The following is a 19,163-nucleotide window of genomic DNA, read 5'->3' as shown; positions in this document are numbered from 1 at the left end:
GTGTGGATGCGGCACTGGTCCCGTTGCGACAGCAGGGCATCCGCATACTCAATTATATCGACGATTGGTCGATCCTCGCTCAATTAGAGCGGGCGGCGATTCGGCATCGAGGTGTCGTTCTCGCCCACATGAAAGATTTGGGGGGTTAAGACTAAACGCCAAGGAAAGTGTGCTTTCTCCAGCTCAGAGAACCACTTTTCCAGGTGTAGTGTGGGATTCGACCACGATGCAGGCTCGTTTGACCCCTGCTCGGATCGAGTCGATCCTCACGGCAGTCGAGAGAGTGTGAGAAGGCCAGCCATTCACTGTCAAGCAGTTTCAGAGACTGCTTGGGCTCATGGCAGCTGCGTCCAGCGTGATTCCTTCTGGCCTGCTGTACATGAGGCCCCTACAGTGGTGGCTCAAGACCAAGGGGGTCTCCCTGAGGGGAGACTCGCTCCGCGCTGTCAAAGTGTCACGCCGCTGTCCGTGCCTTAGACATGTGGAGGAATCCTTGGTTATTGTCCCAATATGCTGGGAGCTCCTTGTCGCCGCGTCTCGCTAGCGACGGACGCTTCCCTCACCGGTTGGGGTGCGGTCATGAGTGGCCACCCTGCCTGCGGTCTGTGGAGTGGTCGCCACCTGACGTGGCATATCAACCAGCTAGAGATCCTAGCTGTGTTCCGTGCACTCAAGCACTTCCTCCCAGACCAGATCACCACGTGCTGGTGCGCACCGACAGCACGGCAGTGGTCTCTTACATCAACCACCAAGGAGGTCTGCGGTCGTGCCCCTTGTATAAGCTGGCACACCAGATCCTTGTGTGGTCCCAGGGCAAGCTCCTATCACTGAGAGCTGTGCACATTCCTGGGCATCTTTATGTGGGAGCAGGCGTCCTGTCGAGACAGGGGCCGAGGCCCGGGGTATGGATGCTTCACCCGAGGGGTGAAGCAGATGTGGAAGGTTTTGGCCAGGCACAGGTGGACCTCTTCGCCACTCGAGAGTCAGCGCAATGTCCCCTCTGGTTCCTCCAGCTCCTCCGGGACTGGACGCTATGGTACAGACGTGGCCGAGGCTCCGTCTGTACGCCTTCCCCCCGATCGCTCTGCTCCCGGGAGTTCTGGCGAGAGTGCGCCGGGACGAGGTCAGTCTACCGTTGGTAGCGCCGTTCTGGCCGGGCCGAGTATGGTTCTCGGACCTGATATCTCTCCTCGACGGCACTCCGTGGGAAGTGCCCGTCAGGAGGGACCTCCTCTCACAGGCCAGGGGCACCGAGGTGCACCCTTACCCGGAGTTATGGAAGCTGTGGGTGTGGCCCCTGAGGGGGCACAACTCATAGCTTCCGGTCTGTCAACCGAGGTTGTCGAGACCATCCTCCAATCCAGAGCTCCCTCAACGAGGAAACTGTACGCCTTGAAGTGGAGGCTCTTCACTTCTTGGTGCGGGGACCGCCATGCTCGACCCAGTCAACTGCCCCATTGGTGCAGTACTGGAGTTCCTGCAGGCCCGTTTCTCCGCAGGGCTAACCCATTCCACTGTTAAGGTCTACGTGGCAGCTATTTCATCATACCACACCCTTATTGGTGGCCAGTCAGTGGGTAGACACCCCCTAGTTACACGTTTCCTCCGCGGTGCGCTGAGGCTGAGGCCTCCGATACGATCTCGCGTCCCTACGTGGGACCTGGCTGTGGTTCTGGAGGCTCTGTGCATTGCACCTTTCGAGCCCATTCAGGAGATAACTGAGAGACTCCTCACTATCAAGACCATTTTCTTATTGGCTATCACCTCTTTGAGGAGGGTGGGTGACCTTCAGGCCCTGACTACGGCCTCTATTCACTTTGCGCCCGGTTCGGCGAAAGTATTCCTCTACCCCCGCGTGGGGTATGTTCCGAAGGTCCCATCGGTCGTTCCACAGCCAGTCGTACTGCAGGCCTTCTGTCCTCCTCCCTTCGGGGAGCCAGACCAGGAGAAGCACAACCGTATGTGTCCAGTGCGAGCACTACACGCATACATCCACAGGTCCTCCCTCTGGAGAAAGTCGGACCAGCTGCCCGTGTGCTATGGTCCGCCTAGGAGGGGTCTTCCTGCTACGAAGCCCTCTCTTAGTAGGTGGATTGTGGGTGCCATGGCTTTGGCATACGAGGCCTCTGAGCTCCCCCCGCCGGTGGGAGTCAGAGCGCACTCAACCCGAGGTGTGGTGGCCTCCAAGGCCTTCTGGGCAGGTGTTCCATGCAGGACATCTGCAACGCAGCTGGGTGATCCACGCCCCTGACTTTCGATAGGTTCTATGACCTTGACATCCGAGCCACTCCCGGCTCCTCTGTCCTTTCGTCCTGACACCAGGCAGGGACTTGTCAGTCTGGCGGCGTTGGTATCTCGTTCTCATATGCGTTTCGACACAGCTTGAAGTTCCTGGAAGGGAATGTCTCAGGTTACGTATGTAACCATGGTTCCCTGAAGGGAACGAGACACTGCGTCGCGTAGCCACACTTCCGGCATCCCTGCCAGCGCTTGCTTCATGACTTGAAGCTGACGCCGGCTCCGCCGCACGTGCTTTTATACTTTTATAGTATAAAAAATATTATAAAATATTTTATTCTGCGGTCGCGCCCCTTGTATAAGCTGGCACACCAGATCCTTGTGTGGTCCCAGGGCAAGCTCCTATCACTGAGAGCTGTGCACATTCCTGGGCATCTTTATGTGGGAGCAGGCGTCCTGTCGAGACAGGGGCCGAGGCCCGGGGTATGGATGCTTCACCCGAGGGGTGAAGCAGATGTGGAAGGTTTTGGCCAGGCACAGGTGGACCTCTTCGCCACTCGAGAGTCAGCGCAATGTCCCCTCTGGTTCCTCCAGCTCCTCCGGGACTGGACGCTATGGTACAGACGTGGCCGAGGCTCCGTCTGTACGCCTTCCCCCCGATCGCTCTGCTCCCGGGAGTTCTGGCGAGAGTGCGCCGGGACGAGGTCAGTCTACCGTTGGTAGCGCCGTTCTGGCCGGGCCGAGTATGGTTCTCGGACCTGATATCTCTCCTCGACGGCACTCCGTGGGAAGTGCCCGTCAGGAGGGACCTCCTCTCACAGGCCAGGGGCACCGAGGTGCACCCTTACCCGGAGTTATGGAAGCTGTGGGTGTGGCCCCTGAGGGGGCACAACTCATAGCTTCCGGTCTGTCAACCGAGGTTGTCGAGACCATCCTCCAATCCAGAGCTCCCTCAACGAGGAAACTGTACGCCTTGAAGTGGAGGCTCTTCACTTCTTGGTGCGGGGACCGCCATGCTCGACCCAGTCAACTGCCCCATTGGTGCAGTACTGGAGTTCCTGCAGGCCCGTTTCTCCGCAGGGCTAACCCATTCCACTGTTAAGGTCTACGTGGCAGCTATTTCATCATACCACACCCTTATTGGTGGCCAGTCAGTGGGTAGACACCCCCTAGTTACACGTTTCCTCCGCGGTGCGCTGAGGCTGAGGCCTCCGATACGATCTCGCGTCCCTACGTGGGACCTGGCTGTGGTTCTGGAGGCTCTGTGCATTGCACCTTTCGAGCCCATTCAGGAGATAACTGAGAGACTCCTCACTATCAAGACCATTTTCTTATTGGCTATCACCTCTTTGAGGAGGGTGGGTGACCTTCAGGCCCTGACTACGGCCTCTATTCACTTTGCGCCCGGTTCGGCGAAAGTATTCCTCTACCCCCGCGTGGGGTATGTTCCGAAGGTCCCATCGGTCGTTCCACAGCCAGTCGTACTGCAGGCCTTCTGTCCTCCTCCCTTCGGGGAGCCAGACCGGGAGAAGCACAACCGTATGTGTCCAGTGCGAGCACTACACGCATACATCCACAGGTCCTCCCTCTGGAGAAAGTCGGACCAGCTGCCCGTGTGCTATGGTCCGCCTAGGAGGGGTCTTCCTGCTACGAAGCCCTCTCTTAGTAGGTGGATTGTGGGTGCCATGGCTTTGGCATACGAGGCCTCTGAGCTCCCCCCGCCGGTGGGAGTCAGAGCGCACTCAACCCGAGGTGTGGTGGCCTCCAAGGCCTTCTGGGCAGGTGTTCCATGCAGGACATCTGCAACGCAGCTGGGTGATCCACGCCCCTGACTTTCGATAGGTTCTATGACCTTGACATCCGAGCCACTCCCGGCTCCTCTGTCCTTTCGTCCTGACACCAGGCAGGGACTTGTCAGTCTGGCGGCGTTGGTATCTCGTTCTCATATGCGTTTCGACACAGCTTGAAGTTCCTGGAAGGGAATGTCTCAGGTTACGTATGTAACCATGGTTCCCTGAAGGGAACGAGACACTGCGTCGCGTAGCCACACTTCCGGCATCCCTGCCAGCGCTTGCTTCATGACTTGAAGCTGACGCCGGCTCCGCCGCACGTGCTTTTATACTTTTATACCCCGCCCGTGACGCCTCGCCCTTGTTTGACTGATTACACATCATATTCAGAGCCTGGTCACGCTGAAGGCGTTCCCATATGCGTTTCGACGCAGCGTCTCGTTCCCTTCAGGGAGCCATGGTTACATATGTAACCTGAGACGTTTTTATTGTAAGTTATTTCAAAAAGTGAAACTTTCATATATTTTCGATTCATTACATGTAAAGTAAAACATTTCAAAAGTTTTTTTGTTTTAATTTTGATGATTAGAGCTTACAGCTCATGAAAGTCAAAAATCAGCATCTCAAAACATTAGAATATTTACATTTGAGTTTCAATTAATGACCATCCCTACAGTATAAATTCCGGATATCTCTTGTTCTTTGAAACCACAATAATGGAGAAGACTGCTGACTTGGCAATGATCCAGAAGACGAACATTGACGCCCTCCACAAAGAGGGTAAGTCACAGAGGGTCATTACTGAAAGGGGTGGCTGTTTACAGAGTGCTGTATCAAAGCATATTAAATGCAAAGTTGACTGAAAGGAAGAATTTGGGTAGGAAAAGGTGCACAAGCAACAGGGATGACCGCAAGCTTGAGAATACTGTCAAGGAGTGGACTGAAGCTGGAGTCAGTGCATCAAGAGTCACCACGCTCAGACGTCTTCAGGAAAAGGGCTACCAAGCCACTTCTGAACCAGAGACAACGTCAGAAGCGTCTTACCTGGGCTAAGGAGAAAAAGAACTGGACTGTTGCTCAGTGGTCCAAAGTCCTCTTTTCAGATGAAAGTAAATTTTGCATTTCACTTGGAAATCAAGGTCCCAGAGTCTGGAGAGGCACAGAATCCATGTTGCTTGAAGTCCAGTGTGAAGTTTCCAGAGTCAGTGATGATTTGGGCTGTCATGTCATCTGCTGGTGTTGGTCCACTGTGTTTTCTGAAGTCCACAGTCAACGCAGCCATCTACCAGGAAATTTTAGAGCACTTCATGCTTCCTTCTGCTGACAAGCTTTATGGAGATGCTGATTTCATTCATTGTTAAATGTGAGCCTAAATCATCACAATTAAAAGAACCAAAGACTTAGACTACTTCAGTCTGTGTGCATTGAATTTATTTAATACACGAGTTTCACAATTTGAGTTGAATTACTGAAATAAATGAACATTCCATGACATTCTAATTTATTGAGATGCACCTGTAGTATCAGATGTTCACATTATTTTGTCCAACCCCTGTAGATGGATATATATCTATAAATCTATATACAGTATATATATATATATATATATAGATAGATGTAGATATATAGATATAGATGTAGATATATAGATATAACCTAGTAATTTGTAAGCAACATACATACACTACCAGCTAAAAGTTTGAAATGTTGTTATTTTTTTTATTTTAAATTAAATGTTTAATGTTTTTTAAAAGTCTCTTATGCTCACCAAGGCTGCATTTATTTGATTGTGAAATATTTATTGTTTTCTAATTGTTAATATATTTTGTATTTATGTAAATTATTCCGGTGATGCTAAAGCTGAATTTTCAGCGGCCATTACTTCATTTTTCAGTGTTACATGATCCTTCATAAATAATTTAAATATACTGGTTTGGTGTTCAATTATTATTAATGGCTCATATGATTACCAATGTTGGAAACAACTTAGTTTTTATTAGTTATAATACTACATTGATACTAAATTAGTTTTTGAATGGTAGTGTGTCAAGGTTACCACATAAATATTATCAATGTTGAAAACAGTTGGTGTGCTTAATAACAAGAAATATTTCTCAAGCACCAAATCAGAATATTAGATTGATTTCTGAAGGAAATATAATTTGTGGCGATGACAACAGTGATATAGATAACAATGTTGTTGTTTTGTAGATGAGCAGACTCGTTTTACCAGGCATGCTCGAGAGGTAAACACACACAGCTGGCTCTGATCATATCTGTTAAATTATGAAAACTATGTTTATACTTTACGTGAGGGCTTGTTTACTTTTAGGGGGAAAGGCCTCATTATAAACATATCATCAGAAGCTGCATCTCAGCCACAGCCAATGTTGTCGTTGTATTCTGCCACTAAGGTACACAAAATAAATTTCACACACTTATATACAGTGCCCTCCAAAAGTATTGGAACAGTAAGGCCAATTCCTTTATTTTTGCTGTAGACTGAAAATTTGGGTTTGACATTAAAAGCTGAATATGAGATGAGAGATTAACATTTCAGCTTTTATTTACAGGTATTTTAATCTGGATCTGATACACAACTTCGAAGATAGCACCTTGTGTTTGAACCTACCCATTTTTCATGTTACCAAAAGTATTGGAACAGATAGAATTAACATAGATTAAAGTGAAAAAAAATTAATATTTAGTTGCAAATCGTTTGCTTTCAAAAACTGCATCAAGCCTGTGACCCATTGACATCACCAAACTTTTGCATTCTTCTTTTGTGATGCTTTTCCAGGCTTTCACCGCAGCCTCTTTCAGTTTTGGGGGGTTACTCCTTTCAGTCTCTTCTTTAGCAGGTAAAATGCATACTCTACAGGGTTTAAGTGTGGAGATTGACTTGGCCAGTCTAAAACCTTCCACTTCTTGCCCCTGATGAACTCCTTTGTTGTTTTAGCACTATGTTTTGGGTCATTATCTTGCTGTATGATGAAGGATCTCCCAATCAGTTTGGTTGCATCTTTCTGTAAATTGTCAGACAAAATATTTCTGTAGACTTCTGAGTTAATTTTGCTGCTGCCATCATGTTACATCATTAATGAAGATTAATGAGCCTGTCCCAGAAGAAGCGATGAAAGCCCAAGCCATTACATTACTTGTGTAATGTGTACTATAATGTACACCTGTGTACACTGTGTTTCAGATGAGCTTGTATGTTTGGGATCATGAGCAGATCCTTTCTTTTTCCAAACTTTAGCCTTTCCATCACTTTGGTCCATAAAATCAGTCCATAAAACCTTGTCCCAGAATTTTTGAGGCTAGTCTCCTATTCTTCTTGCTAATGAGTGGTTTGCATCTTCTGGTGTAGCCTCTGTACTTTTGTTCATGAAGTCTTCTGCGAACAGTAGATTGTGATACCTTCACTCCTGCCCTCTGGAGGTTGTTGCTGATGTCACTAACAGTTGTTTTAGGGTCTTTCTTTACAGCTGTCACAATGTTTCTGTCATCAACTGCAGATGTTTTCCTTGATCTACCCGTTTGAGGTGTTACTCAGTACACCAGTGGTTTCTTTCTTCCTCAGGAGATTCCAAATGGTTGTACTTGCTATTGCCAGTGTTTGTGCAATGGTTTGATTGATTTTTCATCTTCTCTCAGCTTCACAATTGCTCGTTTTTCACCCATAGACACCTCTCTGGTTTTCATGTTGGTTACACGTCTAACTAACTATAAATGCAGTCTGCACGGATCTGAAATTGAGCACAGACATTCAGTGCTATTTATTGTTTGAATAATCAATTAATAGGACACACCAGGGCAACAAAACACACCTGTCAGTCACATGTTCTAATACTTTTGGTAACATGAAAAATGGGTGGGTTCAAACAAAAGGTGCTATCTTCTAAGTTGTGTATCATATCCAGATGAAAATACCTGTAAACAAAAGCTGAAATGTTAATCTCTCATCTCATATTCATCTTTTGATGTCAAACCCAAATGTTTACAGTCTACAGCAGAAATAAAAGAATTGGCCTTACTGTTCCAATACTTTTGGAGGGCACTGTATATACACACACTATATTGCCAAAAGTATTGGGTCACCTCCTTCTAAAGAACAGGTTTGACTAATTTAGTCATTTCCATGAGTACAAATCTTAATGTTTAAGCATATAATGATATTCTAGGGATATTCTATTCTATTGTGTGCTTCTAATTTTATTGCAACAGTTTGGACAGGGCCCTTTTCTATTCTAACATGACAGTGCCTCTGTGTATAACGCAAGGTTCAAAAAGAAATAATTGATTCAGTCAGTGTGGAAGAACTTGACTGATCTGCATAAAGCAAAGTCCTAATCTCAGCTGAACACCTCTGGTGTGACTTTAAATGCAGACCTTGAGCCGAAAACTCATCACCAAACATCAATGATTTGTACATACACTATATGGACAAAAGTATTGGAACACCCTCTTCTTTAGAACATTTCCATCTCTGTTGCAACAGTTTTGGACGTGTCTATAGACTGTACCCATATACAAGTCATTGGTGTTTGGTGATGCGTTTTTGGCTCAAGGTCTGCATTTAAAGTCACACCAGAGGTGTTCAGCTGAGATTAGGACTTTGCTTTATGCAGACCAGTCAAGTTCTTCTACACTGACCGAATCAATCATTTCTTTTTGAACCTTGCCTTATACACAGAGGCACTGTCATATTAGAATAGAAAAGGGCCATGTCCAAACTGTTGCAATAAAATTAGAAGCACACAATTCCCTAGAATATCATTATATGCTTAAACATTAAGATTTGTACTCATGGGAATTACTAAAGTAGTCAAACCTGTTCATTAGAAGGGAGTGACCCAATACTTTTGGCAATATAGTGTGTGTGTGTGTGTGTGTGTGTGTGTATGTGTGTGTGTGTGTGTATATATATATATATATATATATTGTGGCGGGAGGAGCAAACGACAGACACAGTGGGTGTGGCGTCAAGCCTCGGAGAGGTTTTTATTAAACAATAAAAGGTAAAATAAAGTGTCCAAAGGGGGAAAAGTGTCCAAATAAACAGGGAATCTGGTGTCCTCGTTGTGCTGCGGGGCTTGTGCAGGAGGGTAGTGTTCAGAAGGGAAGGGTCCAGGGAAGGGGCGGAGTCCGGTGGCCGCACGCGTTCCCCTCTCGGGGCCGGGAGCGAGTGGCGGCGGCGTCTCTTGCGCGGCTTCTTCCATCTCCTGAATTCCCGGCGTCTCTGGGGGACTCGACGGCCCGGCATCCTGGCCCGTCAGCCGCCTAACGGGCTCCTCCTCCTCGACGCACCCTTCCTGGACCCACGAGGACACCAGCGTGCATGCACGGGGAAGAGACCGGTCTCTCGAGGAGAGGCGCGCTCGGCGTTTAAACAGTGGCGGTGATGAGGCTCCATTCACATCAGGTGCGCCTCATCACACGCTGCCAGCCGTGGCTATCCAGCGCCCCTCCTCTCTCGCACACCCACTCCCGTCAGGAGCCTGGTGAAGGGCGGCGAATACGGGACGGGGTGGTGATGATAGAAAGGGGGGAGGCAGCCGACTCGTCACAATATATATATATATATATCAAATACAGCCTTACAGAATAACACAAAAATAACTAAAGCATTTCTCCCTCTTTTCTTACACCTAGATATTTGTAACATATTTATCTCTATGTCTGAATGCAGAATACAGGTCAAAAGGAATCACAGTTCAAGTAAGTCCAGTACTGGTAAACATCTGATAATTGTTTTTTTTCTTTTTTGCCAAACCTTGATGTTGTTTCTCTTCCTTTGTCCAGTGTGTATCCCCGTTTATGGTCTCCACTAATATGACTCATAATGTGCCTGTGAATCCACTGGTCAAAAGTGCTGCTTCATTTGCTAGAGATGCTCTGAACACTGTGGGATACACAACATACACAAGTGGATGTTTAACTCATGCACTGCAGGTAAATGCCACGCAGTCAGTTTGTATAATGTGGGATGACAGATTTTATAAAAAAAATTTAATCTCTTCTCAATACATATTTCAACAATTTTTAGTATATAAATATACAGGGTTGTGTTATAATGTCCTATTCATTTTTATTTTATTTCAGTAGTTTAGAAATCTGAATTGGTTGTAGAATAACTTACCATCCTTTTTTTCAGAACTTTGCTCTGTCCATCTTTTTCCCGGGCTGGCTACGTCTCACATCCTTTTGTGTGCAACGCATGGCAAAATTCGCTCGTAGCATTGAACCACAATTAAAGGAGAGGATGGCAGAGATTGAAAACAAACAGGACTGACACAAATCTGTGGACAGCAGAGATAAACATAAAAAAAGCACATATAAAACATGCATACTCATACACATACATAATGGCATTAACAATAATAACTATATAAGCAAACTCTTTTTACTGCAGTGACAGGAAAACAGATGCATTGTTACAGCAGTCACACACTCATTTACATTTGTATGGCATGTTGGCTGATCTATGTCTGTGTAAAAGTTCGTATTTGCATTGTGTATTTGCATCATAATGCAAAGTCTCAACCTATGAACCCTTTTTAGTTCAATGACTTTTACAGTTGCATTTACAGCAGGGTAAATCAAGAAAGGGTGAATATAACTTTCCGTCCCTCAAATACACATTATTTAATGTAATGTACAATTCAGAGATGCAAACAAGGGGGAAAAAGTGAGAACATTGCATGGATCGGGGGCATGCTCCACACCGAATTTCTTTTAAAATATATTTGCTTTACATACTCATTTATACACTGTAAAATGTAACTGATGATCTTACTAATAAAAGTAAGTGATTATAACTTATTTTGAATAAGTTTGTTGACTTTACTAAGTTTAACAAAGTAATGACAACTTTTGTGCACTGAAAGTGATTAAACTAAATAGGTGTAATTAAACTTTACTTACAATAATGAGTATTTTGAAATAAGTGGTTATACACAGTTCCACCAATAGGTAGCGTCGATTTGCGGCAGTGCATCTGACGATGGGAGAACCACATGGAGAGGTGAGTCATCTCGTGTTTGTCATCTTTTTCAGTTGCTTAATATACAGTAATCGACCATGTAATAATCAGAGTAAGTAAAGTAGAGATACATAGCAAGATTGGATGTTATATTTTTTTATCAAATTGTTGGATTGTGCTGGATTGTGTTCATCGAAATGAGCAGTCTAACATTTGCTAATCACTGCATCTTTGGCTGCATTTTTTTAATCAAGTTTTTGTTTTGAATGGCCTCATTCTTGAAAATTCAGTTAATGTGTGAGTTGTTCATTCCGTTCTGATGTAAATTTTTTGGTTCATGAAAGTGATTTCTAAATGTTAGTAGGTTTTACACCTGCTTCCAAGCACATGTAAATTGTTCTTGAAACATACAATGTTTCTGTATTCTTTTAAGCAAACTGCATTTAGTTAAAATTGTGTGCAAAAATATTTTAACTCTCACATCCTACATTCACAACTACTGAACAAAAAAGGAGAGGTTAATATTGCCTGTGTGACTGCATTTGTATATTCAGTAATTGTTGATAGAACAAACTATATGCAAAACCAGATGCTGGTGTAATATATTAAACTGGATAATCCATATCAGCATCTCAGCTGAAAAACGCTGCACCACCAAAGTGCTGTCACAGTTTGCATATAGACAATTGCATATTGAAAGGGAGATAATGCTGAGTGAATGGCACACATATGCTATTTAATGATTGTGATTTGATAACAGACACATGTTTGATGGTCAAATCTGTGGTTTATAAATCATTTGTGAAATCCTGACGAGCGTTTTCATGAATGTCTGGTTTACGCACAGTTTTCCGTAAATTTATTCGTATATTTTCATGAAACTTTCAAGAATGAGGGCAAATGTGTGCAGTGCCTGACAAAAACATTACTGATTACTCTGATTCACTGATTTATATTTGAATGTTATTTTAGATGTATGATGATAATAATACATATTCTTTTACTTGCAGATCTTACTAGATGATGAGACATGCAATGGAAGTGTAAGTATTGCTTTTTTTCCTGTGAAAAGAGATCTCTCCTATTGAAGCATTATCGCATAAATCATGGAAGCTACTCTCGAACTTGTCCAATTCCATGCCTTCACACAGACTGTTTGTGTTCATTCAAGTCTTTTAATGCATTGAAGGTACATTTGACACGAAATCATTCCCAACATGTGGATGCACCACAAACAATTGGATCAAAAGAATCTCCTTTAATATTTCACTGTTCACTCTGTGAATTTAAGGAACCTTGTTCAGAATCTGAGTTCTTCACCCACTTGCGTCATCATCTAAAAAATAATGAAAAGGTTCAGTGTCCGTACAATGAGTGCAATTTTGAGAGCCAAGTTTATTCCACATTTAATGCTCACAAATGTAAAGCACACCAATTAAGTAGTCAGAGGGATTTAAAACCAACCATTGCAGTTGAAACTCAAAACGTAGCTGCAGATTTGCCTCAAGATGTTAGACAAAATACAGTGTCTCACCATGAGTCGGTGGATTCTATTGAATTTGACCAAGATGAACATGAAGAAGAGGACCAGACTCAAAACCTGGATGTTTTACAGAATCAGCTAGAACGTAATATAGGCTTGCTCTTTCTTAAGATGCAAACCATTTTGCATATATCTGATGCAGCAGTACAAGAAGTAGTTCAACAAATTAATCAGATCTTTCTTCTCTCAAAGCCCCTTTTGTGTAATGCCATACAACAGATTCTAGATAAACATGGGGTCAGTTACAGTGATTCTGTTTTAAAAGAGATTGTGAAAGCTGTCACAGGGAATAATCTGATCTTGAAAATGACCGATTCTGGTGAGTCACTCTCAACAGTGAGTAAGAGAGCATCATATTTTCAGAACAAATTTCCAGTTGTAATGCCGATAGAATATAAACTTGGGAAAGACTCACAATCATTTGCTTATGTGCCAGTTCTGAATATGTTACAGGTGCTTTTAAACCGAACTGATGTTCTTGAGAAAGTTCTTTCTCCTGTTGACAATGCAGATGGGATCAGCTCTTACATAGACAGCACTAACTATCATGAAAATGATTTTTTGGTGACAGAGAAATTCCGGATTTTGCTTACCCTATACACTGATGAATTTGAGATTGCCAATCCGCTTGGCACCTCAAAAAAGAAACACAAGATGTTTAGTGTGTATTGGGTTCTTGCTAATCTTCCATCTAAATACAGGTCTTCACTTCAGGCAATTCAGCTAGCACTCTTATGCAAAGCTAGTGCTGTAAAACAATATGGATATGAGAGAGTCCTTCACCCTCTTGTGCAAGACCTCAAAACTCTTGAGAAACATGGTGTCTATGTGGAGCAGTTAGGAGAATGTCTAAAGGGAACTGTTCTCAATGTTGCTGCTGATAATCTTGGTGCTCATTCCTTGGCAGGATTTCAAGAGAGCTTCGTTGTGGAACACCCTTGCCGCTTTTGCATGGTGAAAAGGAGTGAAATTCAACAGAAAGATGTACTGTCAGGAGGATTTGAACCCAGGACAAAGCAGAATCATGACAGGCAAGTTGAAGAAGTTTTAAAAGACCCAAATTTGACAAAACAGTATGGTGTAAAAGGCAGATGTGTTTTAAATGAGCTTGCCCATTTTCACTCTGTCACTGGTTTTCCACCTGACATCCTACATGATCTCTTGGAGGGTGTCATACCCGTTGAAATGGCACTCTGCCTCAATGCTTTAATTAACAAAAAGTACATCACCCTTGAGTATGTGAACAGGATGATCAAACAGTTTCCATACCAATTCATGGACAAGATCGATCAACCTCAGGTCATTCCAACTACGTTTGCCTCTAGAGGCACGATAGGTGGAAATGGCCATGAAAACTGGGCACTTTTAAGACTTCTCCCACTAATGATTGGCTTTGACATCCCAGAAAATGATGCAATATGGGAGATTTTAATGCTTTTGAAAGACATTCTAGAACTGGCGACATCCTTCAGATTCACTGATGACACTATTGATTTTCTTGCGGCTAAAATTTCAGAGCACAGAGGTTTGCTTTTGAAAGTATTCCCTGATTTTGTGCTTCGTCCTAAACACCACTACATTGAACATTATTCGCAACTCATTAGGACATATGGGCCACTTAGAGATGCTTGGACCATGCGTTTTGAAGGCAAGCATAAGTTCTTCAAACAAATCATTCGTGAGACAAAAAATTTCAAAAACGTCCCACAAACTCTGGCTGTCCGACACCAAAGAATGGTGGCGTACCATGTGGACTCGTCATCCTTTTTTAAACCTTCTGTCCAGATGGACAAAGTGAGGTCTACGCTGATTTCATCTTTTCCTGAGAGTGTTCAGAACATACTTCAGCAGAATTTTCCTACCCAAAGCACTGTACTTCTCACATCTTCAGTGTGCATTGATGGCATCAAGTAAAGTCCTGATATGGTTCTGTCTGCTGGTGCAAGTTCATGTCTGCCTGATTTTAGGCAAATTGTAAAAATTGTCATCATCAACACCGATATTTTGTTTGTATGCAAAAAACAGACATCGTGGTACATTGAGCATCTGCGTTCTTACGAATTGTGCAGTCATGTACCAGACATGACTGTCACAAAGCTCTCTGATTTGAATGACATTTTTCCACTGGCATCCTACAAAATTCTGGGTAGGACTTTTGTTACAGCAAAACATTTCATCTTGTGTTAAATTAAGCTTTTAAAAGGATAGTGTAACAAAGTTCGTAGGTCGGGAAGAAGGAGGCGGGAACCGGCAAACATTTAAAGATTTAATAATCAAAATAAACAAACGCAAAAGTACAGCGGCAGCCCCTCACGGACGACTGCCGCACACAAACACAAAATAAAATCCAGGCCTGGTCCTCTCTCGTCTTCCACTGTCGTCACTCCTCCTTTTATCCTTCCGGAGCTCCTCCGTGGGACTCGAGACCGGTGAGTGTCGCAGGTGTCGCTCATTATCATTAACTCCACCGGCCTCGCTCCGTTCCCACGGCTCTCGGCCCCGCCCCACTCACCACATACCCCCATCGCCCCTCGCAGGCCGGGGGGTACCCACGAGACTGCGCTCTACTCCCCCCCCCCCCCCCCCCCCCCCCTCCTTCCTGGGGGGGACCCGTCAGGGCGGCCGCGGCGTACCTGGGGGTACGGACAGACCAGGCGAGAGAAAAGGAGACGGAAGGATGAGGAGTGACAGAGACGAGAGAGAAAAAAAAATTAGGTCCGGTTCCCGGACACACTGCTGGTTGGTCCTCAACCAGCTGAGAGGCTCTCACTCGCGGTGCCATGCGATGGTACTGGACCTCTTTGGTGGACGGCGATGGCTCCTCCGGTCGAGGGCAGCCGGCAGCGAGTCCCCCATTCCCTGCTCCTCCCCATCATGGCGGATGGCAGCAGGCTACGGCCACTCGGCGAATGGCGCCGACTCCTCCGCTCCCTCTCGGACGGCAGCCCCCCTCCTCGACCCAGGAGCACGGCAGCGAGTCTTCCGTCCCACCTGATGTTCCATCGCTCCAGCACCACCGTCGCCTCGGGCAGCCAGCGGCCGTCCCCGCTACTCCCTGCTGCCCGATCTCCTCAGCACCGCGATCCCCCTCAGCAGCGAGGGCTCTCTGACAGCTTGTCCCTCCTTCCTCCCGGGTTTCGGCACCAATGTAACAAAGTTCGTAGGTCGGGAAGAAGGAGGCGGGAACCGGCAAACATTTAAAGATTTAATAATCAAAATAAACAAACGCAAAAGTACAGCGGCAGCCCCTCACGGACGACTGCCGCACACAAACACAAAATAAAATCCAGGCCTGGTCCTCTCTCGTCTTCCACTGTCGTCACTCCTCCTTTTATCCTTCCGGAGCTCCTCCGTGGGACTCGAGACCGGTGAGTGTCGCAGGTGTCGCTCATTATCATTAACTCCACCGGCCTCGCTCTGTTCCCACGGCTCTCGGCCCCGCCCCACTCACCACAGATAGTCATTCTGAAAATGAAAATAGTCATTTATTCATCCGTTTCTTTCTTTTTTTTTTTTTTTTTACCCTGTATGACTATTCTTCTGAACACAAAATAAGATATTTTTAAGAATGTTGGTAAACGCAGTTTCAGTTCCTATTGAGTTCCATCAGGAACCCAAAGTTGTTTGATTACCAGTGATCTTAAAAATATATTTTGTTCAGCAGAATAAAGTCATACAGGTTTGAAAAAGGGTGAAATTAGTAAAAAAAAAATATATATATATATTTTTCCTTGAATTTCATTTGATTTCATTGATTTTTCTCATTTTTAGGTTCACAGGACACAATGGAGACAAAAACTATACTTAGAGTGGTAGTGAATGAAAATGACATAAGGAAAATCACGCTGCATAGGAAACCACAAACTTTGACTTCATTGATGGAACAGCTTGCGGAAAAGTTAGGTTTTCCATACAAGTTTTATCTTCAGTATGAAGATGCTGATTTTAACAATGCACTGGTTAACCTCACAGACATTGCAGATTTACCTGAAAGGCCCACCTTAAAGGTGATTGCTCTTGCAGCATCTCCTACACCAAGTACAGCTGACACAGATATTGTGTCTTTGACCTCAGAAGAAGGTTTGTCTAATGTACGCCAAGCTCAGTGGCCAGAGACCTTTGAAATCCCAAATTTTCCTGTAGACATTGAGTACAGATTGCGCCAAGGAAATCTTCTCTTCATGAAAGACCAGACATATATGCACGCTCCTAGGGACATGAAGCATGAAATCCTTGAAAAACTTGCTGAGTCAACGTACAACTTCAAAGCATATCCCTCTGATGACGAATTCAATGATGTTGCATCTGCACTAGTCAAAAAACATCCATGCCTTATTGAGCCAGGTTCCTCGACCGGATGGAACGGTTGGAAGAACAGCCTCAAATTTAAAATGGGGAACTACAGAACGAAGCTACGCCGAGCTGGATGCACAGATGTTCTTATAAATGCAGGGAAAAGGGGAAGCCAAGATCCTGAGAGAAGTGTTAAAAGACCTAAACGATTTGAAATCAATTTTCTTCCCAATTGTCCTGCTAATGAAGGATGACTGCAGCATGGAATCTAAACACTTACAACTTGTGGAGGAAATGAAGAAAAGTCATCCAAGTTCCACCTTGATATCACGGCACATGGATTCCACTTTCTCCTTGAGAAGAAAAGAGATTGTAGAAAAGGAGCCTCCAGTAAAAGAGACTCTCCAAAGATGGCCATCACTTTTCACAGAAAGACAGGTAAGTTATAATTAAATTACACCATGATAACACAAAATATAAAGAACACTTAATTTACTTACCCTCATGCCATGCCAGATGTGAATTGCTTTTTTCCCACCAACATTTAAAAAAAAAAAGTGTTTAGAAAACTAGTCCATCTCAGTCCATTTATTGCAAGCGAAGAGGTGCTACAATGTGAAAGCTCAAAAGCACAAACAGATATTGTTACTTCAATCCATACAACTCTATATGAACTCAGGGATGGGTTATTTTTATATTATAAATTTAGTTATTTGGATTTATCTGAAGGTAGTCATGTGAATCTAGGACAGCATGAGCGTGAGTAAATTAAACAATTTTCAAGTATCCTTTTAAAAGAGTAACAAAAAGCCTAATATACTTTTGTTTCCTTTTACAGATCAATTCAGAGTTTAATCGAATTACAAGCAAAAACCTCAAGCAAGAATTTTTCTCTGCACTCGATAAACATGCTTCACGATTTCTTGACATTTTTGAGAGCAAGAAAGGGGCTGTTGGAAAAAGACTCTCTGAATTTCTTCAGCAAATCAAACCTGTGGTAAGCTTATCACTTTTCTTTCTTAAACTACATTGTTACTGTCTTATTAACTAATTTCATAATTAATTTTATGTTATACATACACTATAAAATGTAATTGTATCTTTTTTTTTTCCAGAGCACTGACATCACTACAAAGCGCACAGCAGTTCTTCGTGGCCTTCCACTCATTCTTGGAGAAGAAGCCTCTAACTTTTTTACAACAGCACTGGTAAGTACCTTTATTATAACCCCCACACAAACATCACATATCGGCATTCGATTATGTTTAAGGCAACTCCTTAATTTGGACCAGATATGTAAATTCTGCTTTTGTTTCACATTTCTTAATCAAGCCCTTGTACTGTTCATTTTGTCAAATTTTTACAATGTACTTTAACAACAGTTTTTATTAGTTGTATGTAGAACATGGCCCAAGAGATGGTCCTGATTCTTTAGGTGACATATACTTTTGTGAGATTTCCCATTTATAATGTAACAAGAATTGTAATATTGCTGTTCCTTTTTTTTTTAATTAGGACTGTGAATGTGACACACCCCAGATTTCCATTGGGATACTGACTGTGATACCAGAAGATAGCCAGGATTCCCCACAAGCACTGCATTTGGAGGCTTCAAACACCGCAATCATCTTGGAAGGAATCATCGTGATGGATGATCTTGAAAATCTTCCAGATGCCATGTGTCTACTTTTTGGGCTGATATATGCACTGAATTTGGAGTACCCTCCACAGCTCAAGAACACCTTTGATTTTATTCAGAGAGTTTTTCTCTCTCTTGGACACAAATCTCTGAAACCAAAACTACAGTCACTTAACAACCTGCTGCTGATGTAAGTTGAGGCTGTTTGAGATTGTTTAAAGGGATAGTTCAATCCCTTTAATATTTTGGTTGCACAGAAGTTTAATTAAACTTTTCAACTGTTACCTGTCAAACTTTGTTGAAAATGTTTTTAAACATTAAAGAATGTTTAAAAAATGTTCTTAAGTTTTAGAGCAATGGTATTGCTAAAGGTTTTTTTTTTATTGTAAGCACTGTTAAGACTTAAGCTAGTGTTGATTATTTTAAAAGGTCACCTGTTCAGTTTCAGGTCAAAGATTGTCAAGCAGTCAGGATCCTTTTTTTTAGCTGCACTTAAACTGCACTTTTTTTAGTTGCTTTAGGAGATTAACATGAGTAACAATGTGTTTTTTGTTTATCAAAAATTGTTAATGCTACATTCAAAAAACTGTTTACAGAGTTGGGTCATCTGACTTTGTTTGGTACGCTGTAGTACCTGAAGAGATTTAATATATAATAAACTGTTAAACTCAAGTT

At 43.7% G+C, this 19,163-nt stretch overlaps 2 protein-coding genes across 2 annotated transcripts in view; both read left to right on the top strand.

The window, feature by feature from the left end:
* hsd20b2 (hydroxysteroid (20-beta) dehydrogenase 2) overlaps positions 1-10,851 on the top strand; it is a 24,251-nt gene extending 13,400 nt beyond the window's left edge. The window contains exons 7-11 of the mRNA XM_079416554.1: positions 6,240-6,274; positions 6,361-6,442; positions 9,684-9,749; positions 9,834-9,983; positions 10,186-10,851. Coding sequence (XP_079272680.1) covers positions 6,240-6,274; positions 6,361-6,442; positions 9,684-9,749; positions 9,834-9,983; positions 10,186-10,323 — 471 coding nt within the window. The 3' untranslated portion in view covers positions 10,324-10,851. The remainder of the gene's footprint in view (positions 1-6,239; positions 6,275-6,360; positions 6,443-9,683; positions 9,750-9,833; positions 9,984-10,185) is intronic.
* LOC306869691 (uncharacterized protein) lies at positions 10,433-19,163 on the top strand. The gene is made up of 7 exons (XM_079416555.1): positions 10,433-11,055; positions 12,024-12,056; positions 13,464-13,587; positions 16,328-17,287; positions 17,688-17,846; positions 17,965-18,057; positions 18,365-19,163. Exons 4-7 carry the CDS (start codon positions 17,003-17,005, stop codon positions 18,680-18,682), a joined length of 855 nt encoding a protein of 284 aa, XP_079272681.1. The 5' UTR covers positions 10,433-11,055; positions 12,024-12,056; positions 13,464-13,587; positions 16,328-17,002; the 3' UTR covers positions 18,683-19,163.

The sequence above is a fragment of the Barbus barbus genome (genome assembly GCF_936440315.1).
Source record: "Barbus barbus genome assembly, chromosome: 5".
NCBI classification, from domain to species: Eukaryota; Metazoa; Chordata; class Actinopteri; order Cypriniformes; family Cyprinidae; genus Barbus; species Barbus barbus.
Note: the sequence above shows the minus strand (reverse complement) of the source record. Positions and strands in the feature narration are given on the sequence as shown.